This window comes from Pholis gunnellus (assembly GCF_910591455.1).
Source record: "Pholis gunnellus genome assembly, chromosome: 6".
Lineage (NCBI taxonomy): Eukaryota > Metazoa > Chordata > Actinopteri > Perciformes > Pholidae > Pholis > Pholis gunnellus.
The window spans coordinates 12,731,751-12,745,564 of record NC_136532.1 but is presented as its reverse complement, the minus strand read 5'-3'; the positions used below and the strand labels follow the sequence as shown (position 1 = coordinate 12,745,564).

The window sequence follows — 13,814 nt, the reverse complement described above, 5'->3', positions numbered from 1 at the left end:
TGTTTCATGCACATGCAAGTGCCTATCTTCAACATCCTCCAAATTACATAAAGTCTTAATGGAGACCAGTAAACCAGTAAAGTCTGTTTTGGTTAAATTTACATAAGGCTTGACAGTTTTATTCATGCCACCATCTTAATCACCCCACTGCAGATCATGACATATGCTTATGTTGCAGATTCAGACATATGAGCAACTATGACTTTCTCCCACCAACCCTGTGCTCATGTTCTGTAACAGCGTGTTGGTTCAACAAGGGCTTTCCTGGCCACTGAAACGGCCCTTGAATGAGCCTGAGCTGATAAGGCTGCTACTGTAGCTCTCCATGACTGTACTGCTATTTGCCAGATCTGTCATCTGACCCAGTTACCGAGCACATACACACACACACTGTAGCCACTCACCGCCACCACACAAAGTCATTGTGTCCCCTCTCTGTGCTGTATTGTGAGCATTTATGAATATAGGCACAAATCACACAGGCTGCCTTCTCTCTGACCTTATGGGGCCGCAAACTCAAACCCACTGTGCCCAGATCCAAAAAGTGGTCACACTAAGCAAGAGGATGGTAAAATGTGAGCATTTATGGGTTTTTTTTAACTAAAACTAGTCAGACACCCCTTAAGGGAAATTAATGCATGGTCTCATTGTGAGAACTGAAGCAGATGACATTTAACATTACACAGTTAATAGAAATCTGCACTGCTTTTGTTAAAGAATTTGATTTGGTGAAATATAAAGACTGATTTTTTAAATTTAAAATCTGTGGCATACTCTCATTCTCTTCTTCTCTAATCTGATACTGTTTAACAGAAAACCAAAGGGGCAGCAGAACACCTGCCAGAGCATCAGGCCTCCGACACGTCAGACTGCGTTGAATCACAGTAACGTTGAAGAGAAAGGACAGCGAGGGAACGATGTGCCGAGCGACACATTGTTAAATGAAACTGTCAAGCCAAGCGTCGCCCTGTCTGCCCTGAAGAGGCATTATGGCTTATGCCACAGAAACACACACACACACACACACACACACAATCACACAGTTTAACAAATACACACCTCAGTCCCTCTGACACATGAATAAATAAACCACGAGTATAATTATGACCACATATATTCAACAGGAGAAAAAGTAGACCCTGTGATTTCTTCAAACATGAACACAGTCTGTATGAGGTAGACGGTATGGTGTGAACTAGAACAAATATTTCTAATGAATCATATATTCCAATGTAGTTTCATGGTGAGCTCAGGTAGTCAAGACCACAGCGTGAAAATCCCACATATGCATTTGTATCATATAAATATATATATACATGAAATAAATCAGGCTTGTTTGTTTGGTTGTTCTTATTTTCAGTCACATAAATATACATATTACAACAGGCTCCCAGAGCTGAGGCATCATTGTTACAATGAAGGAAGACCAGACGCTATTGACCTCCGTTGTACAGCAATCGATGGGGTGCTACAGACAGCAGCACCTTCGACCAAACCTTAGGCACAATTCTCAACTGATTTAACAGCTACAACCACTAAAATGTCCTAAAGACAACCATATCTGAGCCCTTTGGTCTCTGCGCTGGACTTCTTTTGCTTTCATTCCAGTGGACAATCCTGAGCGATGCGGGACAGCTGAGCCACGGACCGGTGCGAAGACGGTGATCATCGGATTACCAAAGGTCCCATCAGAAAATGAGCTTCTTCTTCATCACAGCTGAAAATAACACAAAGACTGTTGTTACAAAACATATTCAAAAACACTTCAGAACAATACAACGACATACTGTATCTACACTGCACGTGCAAGTAAAACAAGCGTATAATGAGAAATCTGCAAACATCTAAAGTTTCCGTCTACTTTAAGTATTTGGAAATTCTCTCTGTAATATACTCTAGCATACAGCATAGCGGATAGGCAACCCAGATATTTTCCAAACCACAGGAGCTGGAAAAGCTTTGAACCTCCCAGTAACACCAAGGTCCTCCTTTAGTAAAACGTAGCCTACCACAGTCCACTAAACTGTATGTGTTTGTGTTCTACTTTGCTATATTCTGAATTTCTAACTGCAGTTAAATGAGCAGCCAACACCCTTTGAATTGCTAGGTTCAATCATCGTGGATCGGTTCACTAGGCCAACATTTCACAACATGCTTGATGTAAGTTTGGACTGAGTGGGATGTTCTAAAAATGTCCAGCTTGTTACACCGTTTAAACCATAATAATATTGACCGGCTTTATTTGACTTTGGAGGTACTTGGTGGATTAACAGGGGTACATATAGAAACTGTGAGCTAATATGTGTGGATTACTTGTCTCCAGGCCCTCGATTTTCCTCTTGAGCCCGATTGTTTCCTTCTCCCTCAGAGCCTCAGCTGAACCGTTGGGTCGGGGGAGTTGTGGACCAGGAGTGGGACCAGGTCGATTACTGAAGTACTTCATTTTCATAGCCTGGAGAACAACAGACAACAGTAAAAATATTGTCATCACCTGCTGATGGGCAATCAGTCCTTACAAAAGTATACTGCAAGTATCTTCTTGTATACGTCTATTTCTGTCACTGGATGGAGTCTGAAAAAATGCCAAAAGATGTAGGAGCAAACCGTTTCCAAGAAAAGAAAAACATTGTTTTATTCCTTGTATCTCACTCTTTGTTGTTCCCTTCTTTCTGTTTCCAAAAGAGCTCTATAAAATGCTGATCATTGGAAAATGTGTAGATTAAAAAAAGACATCTGGATACGTGTCCTAGACATCATGTTGATCAAACTCACCATTAGGGTAATGGTTCATTGAAATGTTTTCTTGCAACACATCTCTCAATATCTCTTAACTTAAAATGTAAAATGTTCCTTTAGACTTGTAGTCTTCAGTGTCTGCACACATTTAACAATAGCACAGTATTCCTATAGTGAGAGTATGAGAAAAGCTACTGTGCGGCAGTGGTGCGTTACCTGTGTAGCTGTGGTCCTCGTCAAGGGGTTAAAGGTGAACAGGCCCTGAAGCAGCTCTAGTAAGTCGTCTCCAGCTGCACTAAATATATGTTCCAGCGGTGTCCCAGGAAATATTTTGAATGACACATAGTCTGGTAGACTATTCATTCCCTGCAGACATACAGGACAAACAAATTAAACAAGGGACTTCACTTGTGAGCAAAGCCAAAACATCCATCACTGGGAAGAAACAAGATACCAACCGGCCACGTTTCTTCTGTAGGCGTCCCAAGAGCCTCAAAGATCTTCGTCAGCTGGTCAAGATCTGAGTCTCCAGCCAGGAATGGTATCTACAGCAAAGGAGACACGCAGAGACGTAAGCAAGGAAGCAAACAAATAACAGCATTCCTTGTTACTGTATGAATATATATCTTTGAAGTGAGGTTTGTGCACCCGAAGGAGTAACTCTGCCAAGATGCATCCCACTGCCCACATGTCAACACCCACACCGTACATCCTGGCACCAAACAGGAGCTCAGGGGAGCGGTACCACCTAAGGAAAGGATCAATAGACAGAGAGTTACTTTGTACAACTCCTAAACAGGCATTACGTACGCTACTCCTCCAGAGAGATTAATCCTGTTGAACTAGAATGAAGCCTACAGCACCTGGGAAACCTTGAGATTCTTTAGCCAGTAGGGGACGAGATTTCCCACGAGTCTAATCATCTATTTTAGAATACGTGCTGTCACACATGTCTTACCTTACCCATGTGCCTGAAATTAAGGTGAATTGAATCAACCAGTCTCAAATGTATCGCAATATGTAAGCACATGAGGATTAATTTATATAAATTGATTTAGTTCAGGAGATTTCCATTAAGTGAACCAAAAAGACAAGGTAATGTACAGATAAGTATAATATCTGTATTAGTAACACAATAAGATGGACAAAAAGCACAGACCTGGTAACAACTTGATGTGTGTAGACTCTGTTGGGGCTGCCAAACGCTTTGGCCAAACCAAAATCAGCCAACTTCAACACTCCATTGCCGTCTAGCAGCAGATTATTGGGCTTCAGATCCTGTACGTACAAAGCAGTAAAATGTAAATGACTGACTATGTGGTTTGTGTGTGTGTGTGTGTGTGTGTGTGTGTGTGTGTGTGTGTGTGTGTGTGTGTGTGTGTGTGTGTGTGTGTGTGTGTGTGTGTGTGTGTGTGTGTGTGTGTGTGTGTGTGTGTGTGTGTGTGTGTGTGTGTGTGTGTGTGTGTGTGTGTGTGTGTGTGTGTGTGTGTGTGTGTGTGTGTGTGTGTGTGTGTGTGTGTGAATGCTCTTACCCTGTGTAGGACCCAGTGGTGGTGCATATACTCTAATCCCTGTAGGGTCATGAGGATGTAGGCTTTGATGTTGGCCGGAGTCAGGACTAGGCTGGTGTCTTTGATGATCACCTTAAAAAAACAAACAAAAGGTGCTTAAGTAAGGTCGGATATCTGAAAAGTAATAATCTTCTTCCATTACACTCTGGGCTCCACATTAAAAATGAGAGCAGAGCAGAGCAGATAAGAGAACCAAAGACAACATGGATACATCTATGACGACGTAGACACAGCTGCTGCCAAGCCAAACAGCACAAACCACATTCAACCTCTCACCCAGACTGTCCATTGTTCCTCCAGCTCCACCATCACTAACTCCACTATCCTGCCACTTCACTTTATTGGTAAGAAAAGCATCGAACATCTGTAGTTGATAAGCTCATGCAGCCAAACGCAACCTTGTGGCCTAAAAATAGTCTTTCAGCACCAGTAATAAGATGAGAATCATATTTCATCTTCATGTCCGTCCGCTGCCTGTGAGACACTAATGGCATCAATTTGCTGCGAGAGCCAAGAGTGGAGTGTTATTGATTTTTTTTAAAGCGTATTTATCTTGTTTTGCATCATTCTACTAGAGCCTGATATATTGGTGGTGGGCGCCCATCTGGAGCCTCGTATGCTAAAACAAACCAGAGAAGGAAAATAAAAGCCTCAGTGACCTTGCAGAACCACTTAATGGTTAAACGGGAGCACTCACGCTGCTAGCTTCGTCATCCTGCTCCTATGTTCAGTGCTACACTGTACGTCTTCTGACCTTACACCCCTCAATTACAATCTTTTCATCTATTCGCTCATCCTTTGGCCAGGTCAGCCAGTCACAGATAGAAAGCTGAACATAGCATCAAACTAAATACACCACATTTTGTGGAGAAAAGAAATCACTAATGAAACCCAGCTTTTAAATGCTCTCTTTCTAATCTCAATTAAGGGGGAGGTAATAAAGACTGAAACTTCCATCTGGTGGCTCGCTAATGAAATGCAACATAAAGTTATTTTATGACCACGAATGAGTGTCAACTCTCCACACAGAGATATATATATATATAGTACCCATCAGACACCAGTGTTAAATAAATAAGCTGCATGTCTCACTGTGTGAACAGACTGGGATCATTCTTCTGCGTGCAAAGACACCTCAGGCTTGACTTAAACTTCTTTTTGCTTTCCTACCTCTGAAAAACAAAACAACTTTACTATTTTGAGTATCTTTCCTGATAAAAAGGTATTCAAGACACACTCAGGAAATGCAGTTTCTCAATGGGTTATTGTGAGGGTCTGCATAATATTGCACCATGGTATTCCGGTCTATCCCTTGAAAGACACAGCCGGACAGAGAGGTTCTGAAAAGGAAAGAAAGTGTCTCACCTCCAAGTCTGTTTCCATGAAATCAAACACCAGGCTGATGTTCGACTTGTGTCCAAAGGCATCCAGCAGCTAAAAACACACACAGAACATGACATGTTAAATTCAAGTTAGGAGAATACTTAGTCGTTTTCTCTCACAAGCAGTACTATTTACATATTAATAAGATTAAAACAATTCTGACATAATGGATGTTTACTCACCCCAATGATATTTGTATGATGCAGTTCCTGCAGCAGTTTGATCTCTCGAAGAGCAGTCCTGTTAATACCTATTGATAAGAAATCATTCATTAGGTGGGTGGAAAACTGCACTGTGTGGTAAAAACATCACGTGTGTGCTAATAGTCAGTCAGCTTGTAATTACCATCTTTAGCCTCAGTTCTGTGGCCAACCTTAATCTGCCAGAAAGAAAAAGAAAAGACAAGAGCTTGGTGTTTATCGTCTGCATAGCACACAAATGCTAACAGATGTCTAAATTGAAGCTAATTTCTTTTACCTTTTTAATGGCAACTATGGTATCAGTCGTTTTGTCCCTGGCTTTGTACACTGTGGCGAACTGGATGAGAGGAACAGAGAGAGATAAGTACAGAAACACAGCGTCCGAATGTCTATTTATTTTACAGCACTGATGCTGTCAGCACAATAGCGTGAACCAGCAAGGCTTTGTTGACATTAGCAACCAGCTAACGCTTGTTAGCAAAGCTAACATGCTTTCTACACAGCCACTCAGAGCCCGCGAGGGGAAGAACGTAGACAGATATTAAGACCGAAATAACTGTTTACTGCCTAATGATTATTGCCTCTTCCTACCTGGCCCTCTCCGAGGAAATCCAGCTTCTCGTATCGTTTGTTTCTGGATTTTACATCATGCGCCATGGTGGCTAACTGTCAGTTTCACGAGGACACTTCCTGCCCAGTTAAAGGTCCGTCTGTTCTCATTCCGGGTCAAAGGAGGTTTTGTATTGACCAACACCGCCACCTACCGGTTCAAGTTCACACTGAGACCACTACATCAACTTAGATAGCAATATGATAAATTCTATTTCATTTTTAGGAATACAGTGAATTATTATTACGTTTTTTCTCCCTACTCTTTCTCTGTCATTTAATGTGTAAATAGAGTTGTGTTCTGATTGTGACTATTTGTATGAACTACTGTGAGCAGAACAAATAATACAATGATATCAAAACTAAATGAAATAATAATATATAGATAATATTCAAATATTTGCCGTCGTGCACTTAGTAAGATTTGTTAAGCAACTAAAGAAAAATAAATCTCAGCTCAAATTTGATCTCTTATCAAATTACTAAAAACTTGGCAAAACTATGTAGCAGGTTTATATTATATCGTATTACATATATCATATAGCGTTTATTTTTATGACGATTACTACAACCACTGCAAATAAGAATATTAATACTGTGATTTTAATACAGTAAAACAAAATCACAAAACCACAAAACTAATCTCAACTCAGATCGTATCTGTTCTCAAAGTCCTGTAACATCTCACAGTTATGATGCAATATGCAGTGCTGTTATGTTCCAGACAGTTTGCCTTTTTTCATTTTGTTTTTAGCAGTTACCAGTTTGACATTGGTCTCTTGGGAGTCTCTTCTGTCAGTTAGGAAGGTTTTGTGATCCATGCACCGCTGAACACATCTCTACATCCTATCTCCATACATATAGATACCCTCCCGTCCCACAGGATTAGGCACGGCTCCTCTCCTTTGACCCTCCCTGCCTCACACACACACACACACACACACACACACACACACACACACACACACACACACACACACACACACACACACACACACACACACACACACACACACGCGCACACACACACAAGCAACCTTTCTCTCTTCCACTGACTTTCATTTTCATGTTAAGTTTGACAAGAGGAGTGTGAAGGATCAGCAGGCCTAATACACCCCTCAGTCTTCCCTCAGATGCCTGCACATTCATATCCTGACAGCTCACAGATGTGACTGACAGGACCGTATGTGCCCATGCAACCATGCAGAAAAGAGAAGAGGAGAGGAGAGGAGAGGAGAGGAGAGGAGAGGAGAGGAGAGAAGAGACTTCAGCAGCAGTCTAAATCTTTACTGGCATTGTATCATCAACCTTTAGGGACGCACAGGCGGCCTAAATGTGGAACATAACTGTCCGGTGGCGGACATAACTCAGACCCACTTACATCATTCGCTCTAAAACAAATGTGACATCTTGATATCCTCCTCTAATTCTTGTTATGATTTGAGGGCATTCTTGTGCTCATCCCTCTCAGTCTCTTGCTGAGGCTGTGGATGAGGAGAGTGGCAGCTGAGTTATGGAGGCATAAGTGATTCTGGTGGCGTTTACACAGTTTTTCACAGTAAATCTCATGATAGCATGGGTAACATTACACACAATAACTCACTCTGGTTATATGTCACATTAGCAGATGGTGATGCTGTTGAGCTAGTGTGTGTGCATGTGTGTGTGTGTGTGTGTGTGTGTATGTGTGTGTGTTTGTGTGTGTTTAGGCCTACCTCTGTTTGACGGGCAGGAGGAGAGTGAAACCACAGGGCTGTTTATCAAACTCATAGGAAGTAGGTGTTGTTAAGCGAGGACGTGTCGCACCACCACATCCTGCTGCTGGGAGGCAGCTTCAGATGGGACAGTGTTCACACAATGTACAGTAAACAGGCCAGTTGTTTTTTGTGTGTGCCTGTGGTATGTGGCCACTTCATTGTACGCTGTACACTGATTGTATAGCTAATCTGGACAAGAGGAGGCCTTCAGTTGGTCCCTGACAATGTTTTATTTATTTTTTTACAGTTAATTTCCTCTTTGCAATTTTCTGTCACACACACTAACAACTGGCAGATTTGATTAAACCACCACCACCACCATCCAAACCATACATATCACATCACAATGCAGAAAACAAGATCTAAAAATCCAAAGGCCATTTCTGAAAGAAAATAAAACTGTCAAAAGCATCAGTTTGCCCTAAGCACATCTAAAAAGATTAGGATGAATTTCGGACAGAATTTTGGTTATTGTACATTGACCTCCTCTTTCTGTTTTCGTTGGTCATATTGCTCCATTGGACATTTTAGCCGGAGTACTTTCCCATTAGGTAAAAATATTGGAAAGATAAGGTTAAAAAGGAATTTCGATACACTGACTGAATAGGTGAAAAAATGATTCAGCGCTATCGCAGCGATCCGTATCATACACCTGCTACGTCTCTGTCTGCGTTTTACTCTCAGAGTCTCAGGGGATGTGGCAGTGTTCTTTCACCAAGGGAGTTTTCCTCTTTGTTTCTGTTTCTGACTCTCTCACATAACACACAAACACACATGCACACAAATGCAGCTGTATCTGACCACATGCACAGTTATAACACAACAGGATGTTGTAGGGTGGATGTTTGAGGTGTGAAGGTTCACACGAGTCGTGACAAACAATATCTGTTTCTGAGAACTAATTATTCATTATTCATGTGTATAATGGACGCTTTCATTCTCAGCGTAAAATTCAGGATTGAACCCAAATGTATCTAACTTCTGACAGTGACTTACTGCAACCACTCACAGTCCACAACATTATTCACTTTGCTCATTTCACATTTATTTTTTTGCAAATGTCTGTAGTGACAAGACAATACAAAAGCAGAAGGACAAACAGAAGGACAACCATTATCTTCCTTGCTGCCGTTTGTTTACAACCAACGCAGAGATTCATCAAATTGGTGCTGTCAGTCCCGGGCTCCATTGTTAGACGCCAGAACTGTCAGTTTGAATAAATATTAGGGCAGAATTTATTCTTTTTGCTCCCTATTGTCTTCCTCCAGCATCTGAGGCATCAGCATACACCGGGGCTTGTGGAGGACTTCAAGATGAGCCCACTTGATAGCTCGGCTCATACAGAGACAACATTATGATAATGTCACTATAAGTAGCAGGGGGATGGGCGCAGTGTCATCTCTTCACATAAACAGAGCCAGCGGGGAGTCCGCAGTCAACTGCATTTAGGGCTGTCTTTGTTGTTGTCTTAGCTCCCATCTGCGTTGTTGTTTTGTTCTGGTCTGCATCTCCTCTCAGACGTCGTTATCGCTCTCATTAGAAGAATCTCTATCTCAGCCCCAAATGGAGAACAAAGTCTTCCAATAACTTTTTCTCTCCCTTTGTTTGTGTGTGTGTCTAGCGTTGTATATGCAAGTGTGACTGCATGTGCAAACAGCAGGTGGCCACTTTAGTCCTTCAGAGAGACTGTACACTGTGTGCCGAGCAGTTCTGTTTTAATGAATTGCTGTGTGTTGCCTATATGTTCTGTTTTTTTTTTTGTCTTAATTAATGGTGAACAGTAGGGAAATACATTTGGAGATACAAATGGAGGATGTGTGAAATGTGGGTTCCAGGGTGGATTCGAACAGTAGGTAGGTAAATTAGGGAGAAGGAAAGGCCATTCTGGTTCATCAGAGTGTATCAAGAGCAGGAGATAGCCCGAGTAGTGTGTTATCCAAGAAGTCGTTTACTTCATTAACCCAGCCAGATCACTGAGGCCTCAGTAATCAACCTTGTCACACGTCCCATTAACTTCTCACTCTATCAGCATGGCCCTTGCTCCTTCTGACACACACACACACTCACACCCACCCACACACACGCACACACACACATATGCACTGTTTCTCACATCTGTATCTGCAACACACAAGGGCACGCTATCACACACACAATTGCTTGTTCCTTGCATGCTTTCACTGTCTTACTCACAGCGACAATCTTTTCTCCTGCGTGCACACAAACACACACACACACACACACACACACATGCACACTCTCTTCCTCTCTCTCAGCTAAACCCATTACCTCTGTCAGTCCCAGGGGTCTCTCAGCGCTGATGAACCCTCTGCTGCCCTGTGAGATTAGTGGACTCCCTGAGAGAAGCCCCTTCATTGATTGAACGTGAGTCTCTCCTGCTCACAATGTCAGCTCAAGGTTGGCATGTTGACTCTGTCTTTCCCGGCGCAGTCAAGTGCTGTAGCTTTGTTATGAATACCAGTGTATTATTATTATTTAAGCTCTGCTGACTCTACTGCTTATATTATTCATAAAGACAGTCAACCAATTATTGACATTCACCTTCAGAGCCTCTCTTTTCTCCCTTTCTAAACCCTTCTCTCCAGTGGCCCCACTTAAAACATTTGCCAAAGCATTTATTAATTGTTAAATCTGTTTTTTTCTTCACTTCTTCATCTCAATCTCCTTTCTCCCCATCGATGAAACCACAGAGGAACTGTTGCCACATAAAAGCCTCGGCATTTGGTAAAGTGGTTTGAATGAGATTCACTTTTATGTATTGCAAATCAGGCATGGGGAAGCATTTACTTTGCATCCCACTTGAGGGAGTGAAGATGTTTCAGACAAAAAGGCAGGGAGACATGAAGGAATGGGGCCAGCTCTCCGTCTGTATAATAGAGAGTTAGATAAATGGCTGGATCGGGAAGACAGATTGATCTTTTTATGTTGAACTTGATGAACATGAATGATGCAACAGATTTCCTGTAGCGGTGAATAGAGATGAAAGGATTATCTAGATATTTAGATCATTCAGACAGGAACCTTGCCCTGCTCTGCCGTCTCCTTCTTCCCCATCATAATTCAATATTTACAGTTTAAGCTGGAAAACTGCTCCCTCTTGGCTGCCTGTATCTTGTATCCATGGCAACAGATTCAAGAACAGAGTGCGGTCTGTATCTTGCCGTGTGTGTGTTTGCATGTGTGTCTATGTGTAATGTTTACTGATACACTGCAATTGATTGGTTGTTGGGGAGCAGCTGTTGACCCCTCACTCTCAGGGGTCTCTTTGTATTTTTGCACACATCCCAAATCAATAGACACACACACACACACACACACACACACACACACACACACACACACACACACACACACACACACACACACACACACACACACACATTAATTTGTTATTCTATACTCGTGCAGTCTTAGAATTTATCTCCAAAATCCTACAATCCCCATTAACTGTGAGCCTAATTTTTATTTTGAGCTCAGCTTACAACCCTAAACCCAGTTGTAACTCTAGTTCTTTATTGAACATCATTCCCTGAAATAACCCAGAATTATCTTAAAAGCAAGGAGCAATAATGATAATAATCTCACAATAATTGCATTTGGACCTCATAAAGATGTAGTTCAAATGCACACAAACACACACATGGAGTAATACAATAGTGGCCCCATGCCCATAAGTGAGTGAATGGGTTGTACAGAGTTGCTGTTATGAAAACACTCCCAATGAGTAGAGACTCTTTATACACACACATAACACGTTTGTGAATCTAATCAATGTGCCACAGCAGGGGAAGTGAAAAGTAACAACACCCAAACCACTGATGGCATTGCACATTTTTGAAGTTCGAAACTGTGCTGAGTGTTTACATGTTACTGAGCACACACAATCACAAATACCACCCCGGCTAATGAAATACCTCCCAGTGGGTGCTCAACACGTGGGCATGTGCACGCAAATGCACACCCACACTCAACACGCCGGGGATGAGAAACAGCTAGTAACTGTGGGGCACCGAGAGGGAAAGGTCATCTGACATCATTTGCATTACTTGTTAATGTTAAAGGATGTTTTCCATATAAGGAAGGTCAAGGTTTGCATGGAGATGCAATATAAAGACAACTTCTGACAATGATGAATTACAGTAATGGAACAACTGTGGCTTGTTCAAGGTTGGTTGATGTGGGTTTTCCACCCTGTTGTAAATTGACATATTAAAGGGAAAGCACCAGCACCGTCACACCTTCATCTACCTTTATTCACCCACTCAATTCCGCTCACACACCCTTCCTCTCTTCATCTGAAGCAAACGAGTGTTGTGGCTTTTGTCTCAGTGATCACACATGTTAAATTGGACTTAATTATACTGCGCCTGTCAAATAACATCATCTCAAGTCATCCAAGTAGTTTTGGTTTATGGGCAAACCGTTAAGACAATGGTGATAAACGTTATTTATAGGTTACCCCACGGGTTTGCAAAATGTTTCATGTCAAAAATTCCTGAGGATGTGCAGTAAAACATCTGATTAGATTTATGTTTTTAGTAATGACTCAGCAGAGGTTTGCATGGCTGTCTCATTGTAGATGAGAGAGTGGAACCACCGATTATTTTCTTTCTCAAACTTTAGATCCATTCAACTATTTATTTTGAGTAGGATAGAGATCATCAGTTTGATCTGTTTTGGGTTATTCATTCTTTTTATGTATTTATGTTTGAAGAATTTTAATCCACTGTGTGTCTGTTACAAATTCACAATTAAGCAATAAGTTAAAGTGTTTTGTTAACCTTAGCTATTCTCTTAATATTTAATCTAATTCTGTGTTATGTGTTTTGCATGCTCTGTCTTGAATGTAGAATGTGGTGCTGCTATCTTGGCCATAACAGAAACTTTAATCTGAAGTTAAATGAGGATCTGTCCCGCCTCATATTTCTGGGAGGTACCTGTGAGTTTACCAAGAAGGACCATAGATGTTCAAATGGAGTCTGACATTCTCTGGTATTAGACTATTATCTGGTCAATGTCGCAGCAAAGTGGCGTAGCGACTGACCCAAACAGGATTGACCAGGTTTCAAGCCTCTGATTTGGTCAAACTCAATATCTATTGCCAACGCAGCAAAAGTAATATATAATGTATGTAAGGTATGTAATCAAACATTTAATTGTTGTTGTTTCAGACATATTTGCAGACATATTTCATACAATATTTATAATTATCCTACACGTTTATCCAATAAATATTTATGTAAAAAATAATTATTTCATATCACACTCTAAAGTTCTGCAGGCTACACAGGCATGCATCAGTATTTGTTGCAAAACTTCACGCAGTCCTTACAGCAGTGACTCAGTCAAAACAGCAGGCCTTTTGCCAGATGTTGCTTTCACCCTTTGTATTACAGTCCCACAGGAGAAGGCCATGGGATTTAGGGGAAGGTTGCAAAAGGAGACGCGCTGAGCGTGTTTGCTGCCAGCTGGAGGCGATGTCGCTCCTCCTCTCCTCTCCTCTCTCCTCTGCTCTGCTCGGCCACTGAGCTTTCAGT

The 13,814-nt window shown here is 41.6% G+C and overlaps 1 protein-coding gene across 1 annotated transcript; it reads right to left on the bottom strand.

Annotated features, from left to right (window-relative positions):
* Positions 1-1,096: 1,096 nt before the first annotated feature.
* Positions 1,097-6,580, bottom strand: cdk7 (cyclin-dependent kinase 7). The gene is made up of 12 exons (XM_079161371.1): positions 6,482-6,580; positions 6,168-6,227; positions 6,036-6,069; positions 5,873-5,940; positions 5,673-5,741; positions 4,269-4,379; positions 3,896-4,014; positions 3,385-3,484; positions 3,195-3,281; positions 2,953-3,102; positions 2,314-2,452; positions 1,097-1,717 (listed from the first exon to the last, which is right to left on the bottom strand). The coding sequence occupies exons 1-12, from the start codon at positions 6,545-6,547 to the stop codon at positions 1,689-1,691; spliced, it is 1,032 nt and encodes a 343-aa protein (XP_079017497.1). The 5' UTR covers positions 6,548-6,580; the 3' UTR covers positions 1,097-1,688.
* Between the last annotated feature and the right edge of the window lie 7,234 nt (positions 6,581-13,814).

Coding starts and splice junctions, on each gene's coding strand:
- cdk7 (XM_079161371.1), bottom strand. CDS start 6,547: ATGGCGCATGATGTAAAATCCAGAAACAAACGATACGAGAAGCTGGAT. Junction 5,941..6,035: donor CAGAACTGAGGCTAAAGATG/GTAATTACAAGC, acceptor TCTTATCAATAG/GTATTAACAGGACTGCTCTT. Junction 3,282..3,384: donor TGGCAGAGTTACTCCTTCGG/GTGCACAAACCT, acceptor CCTTTGCTGTAG/ATACCATTCCTGGCTGGAGA.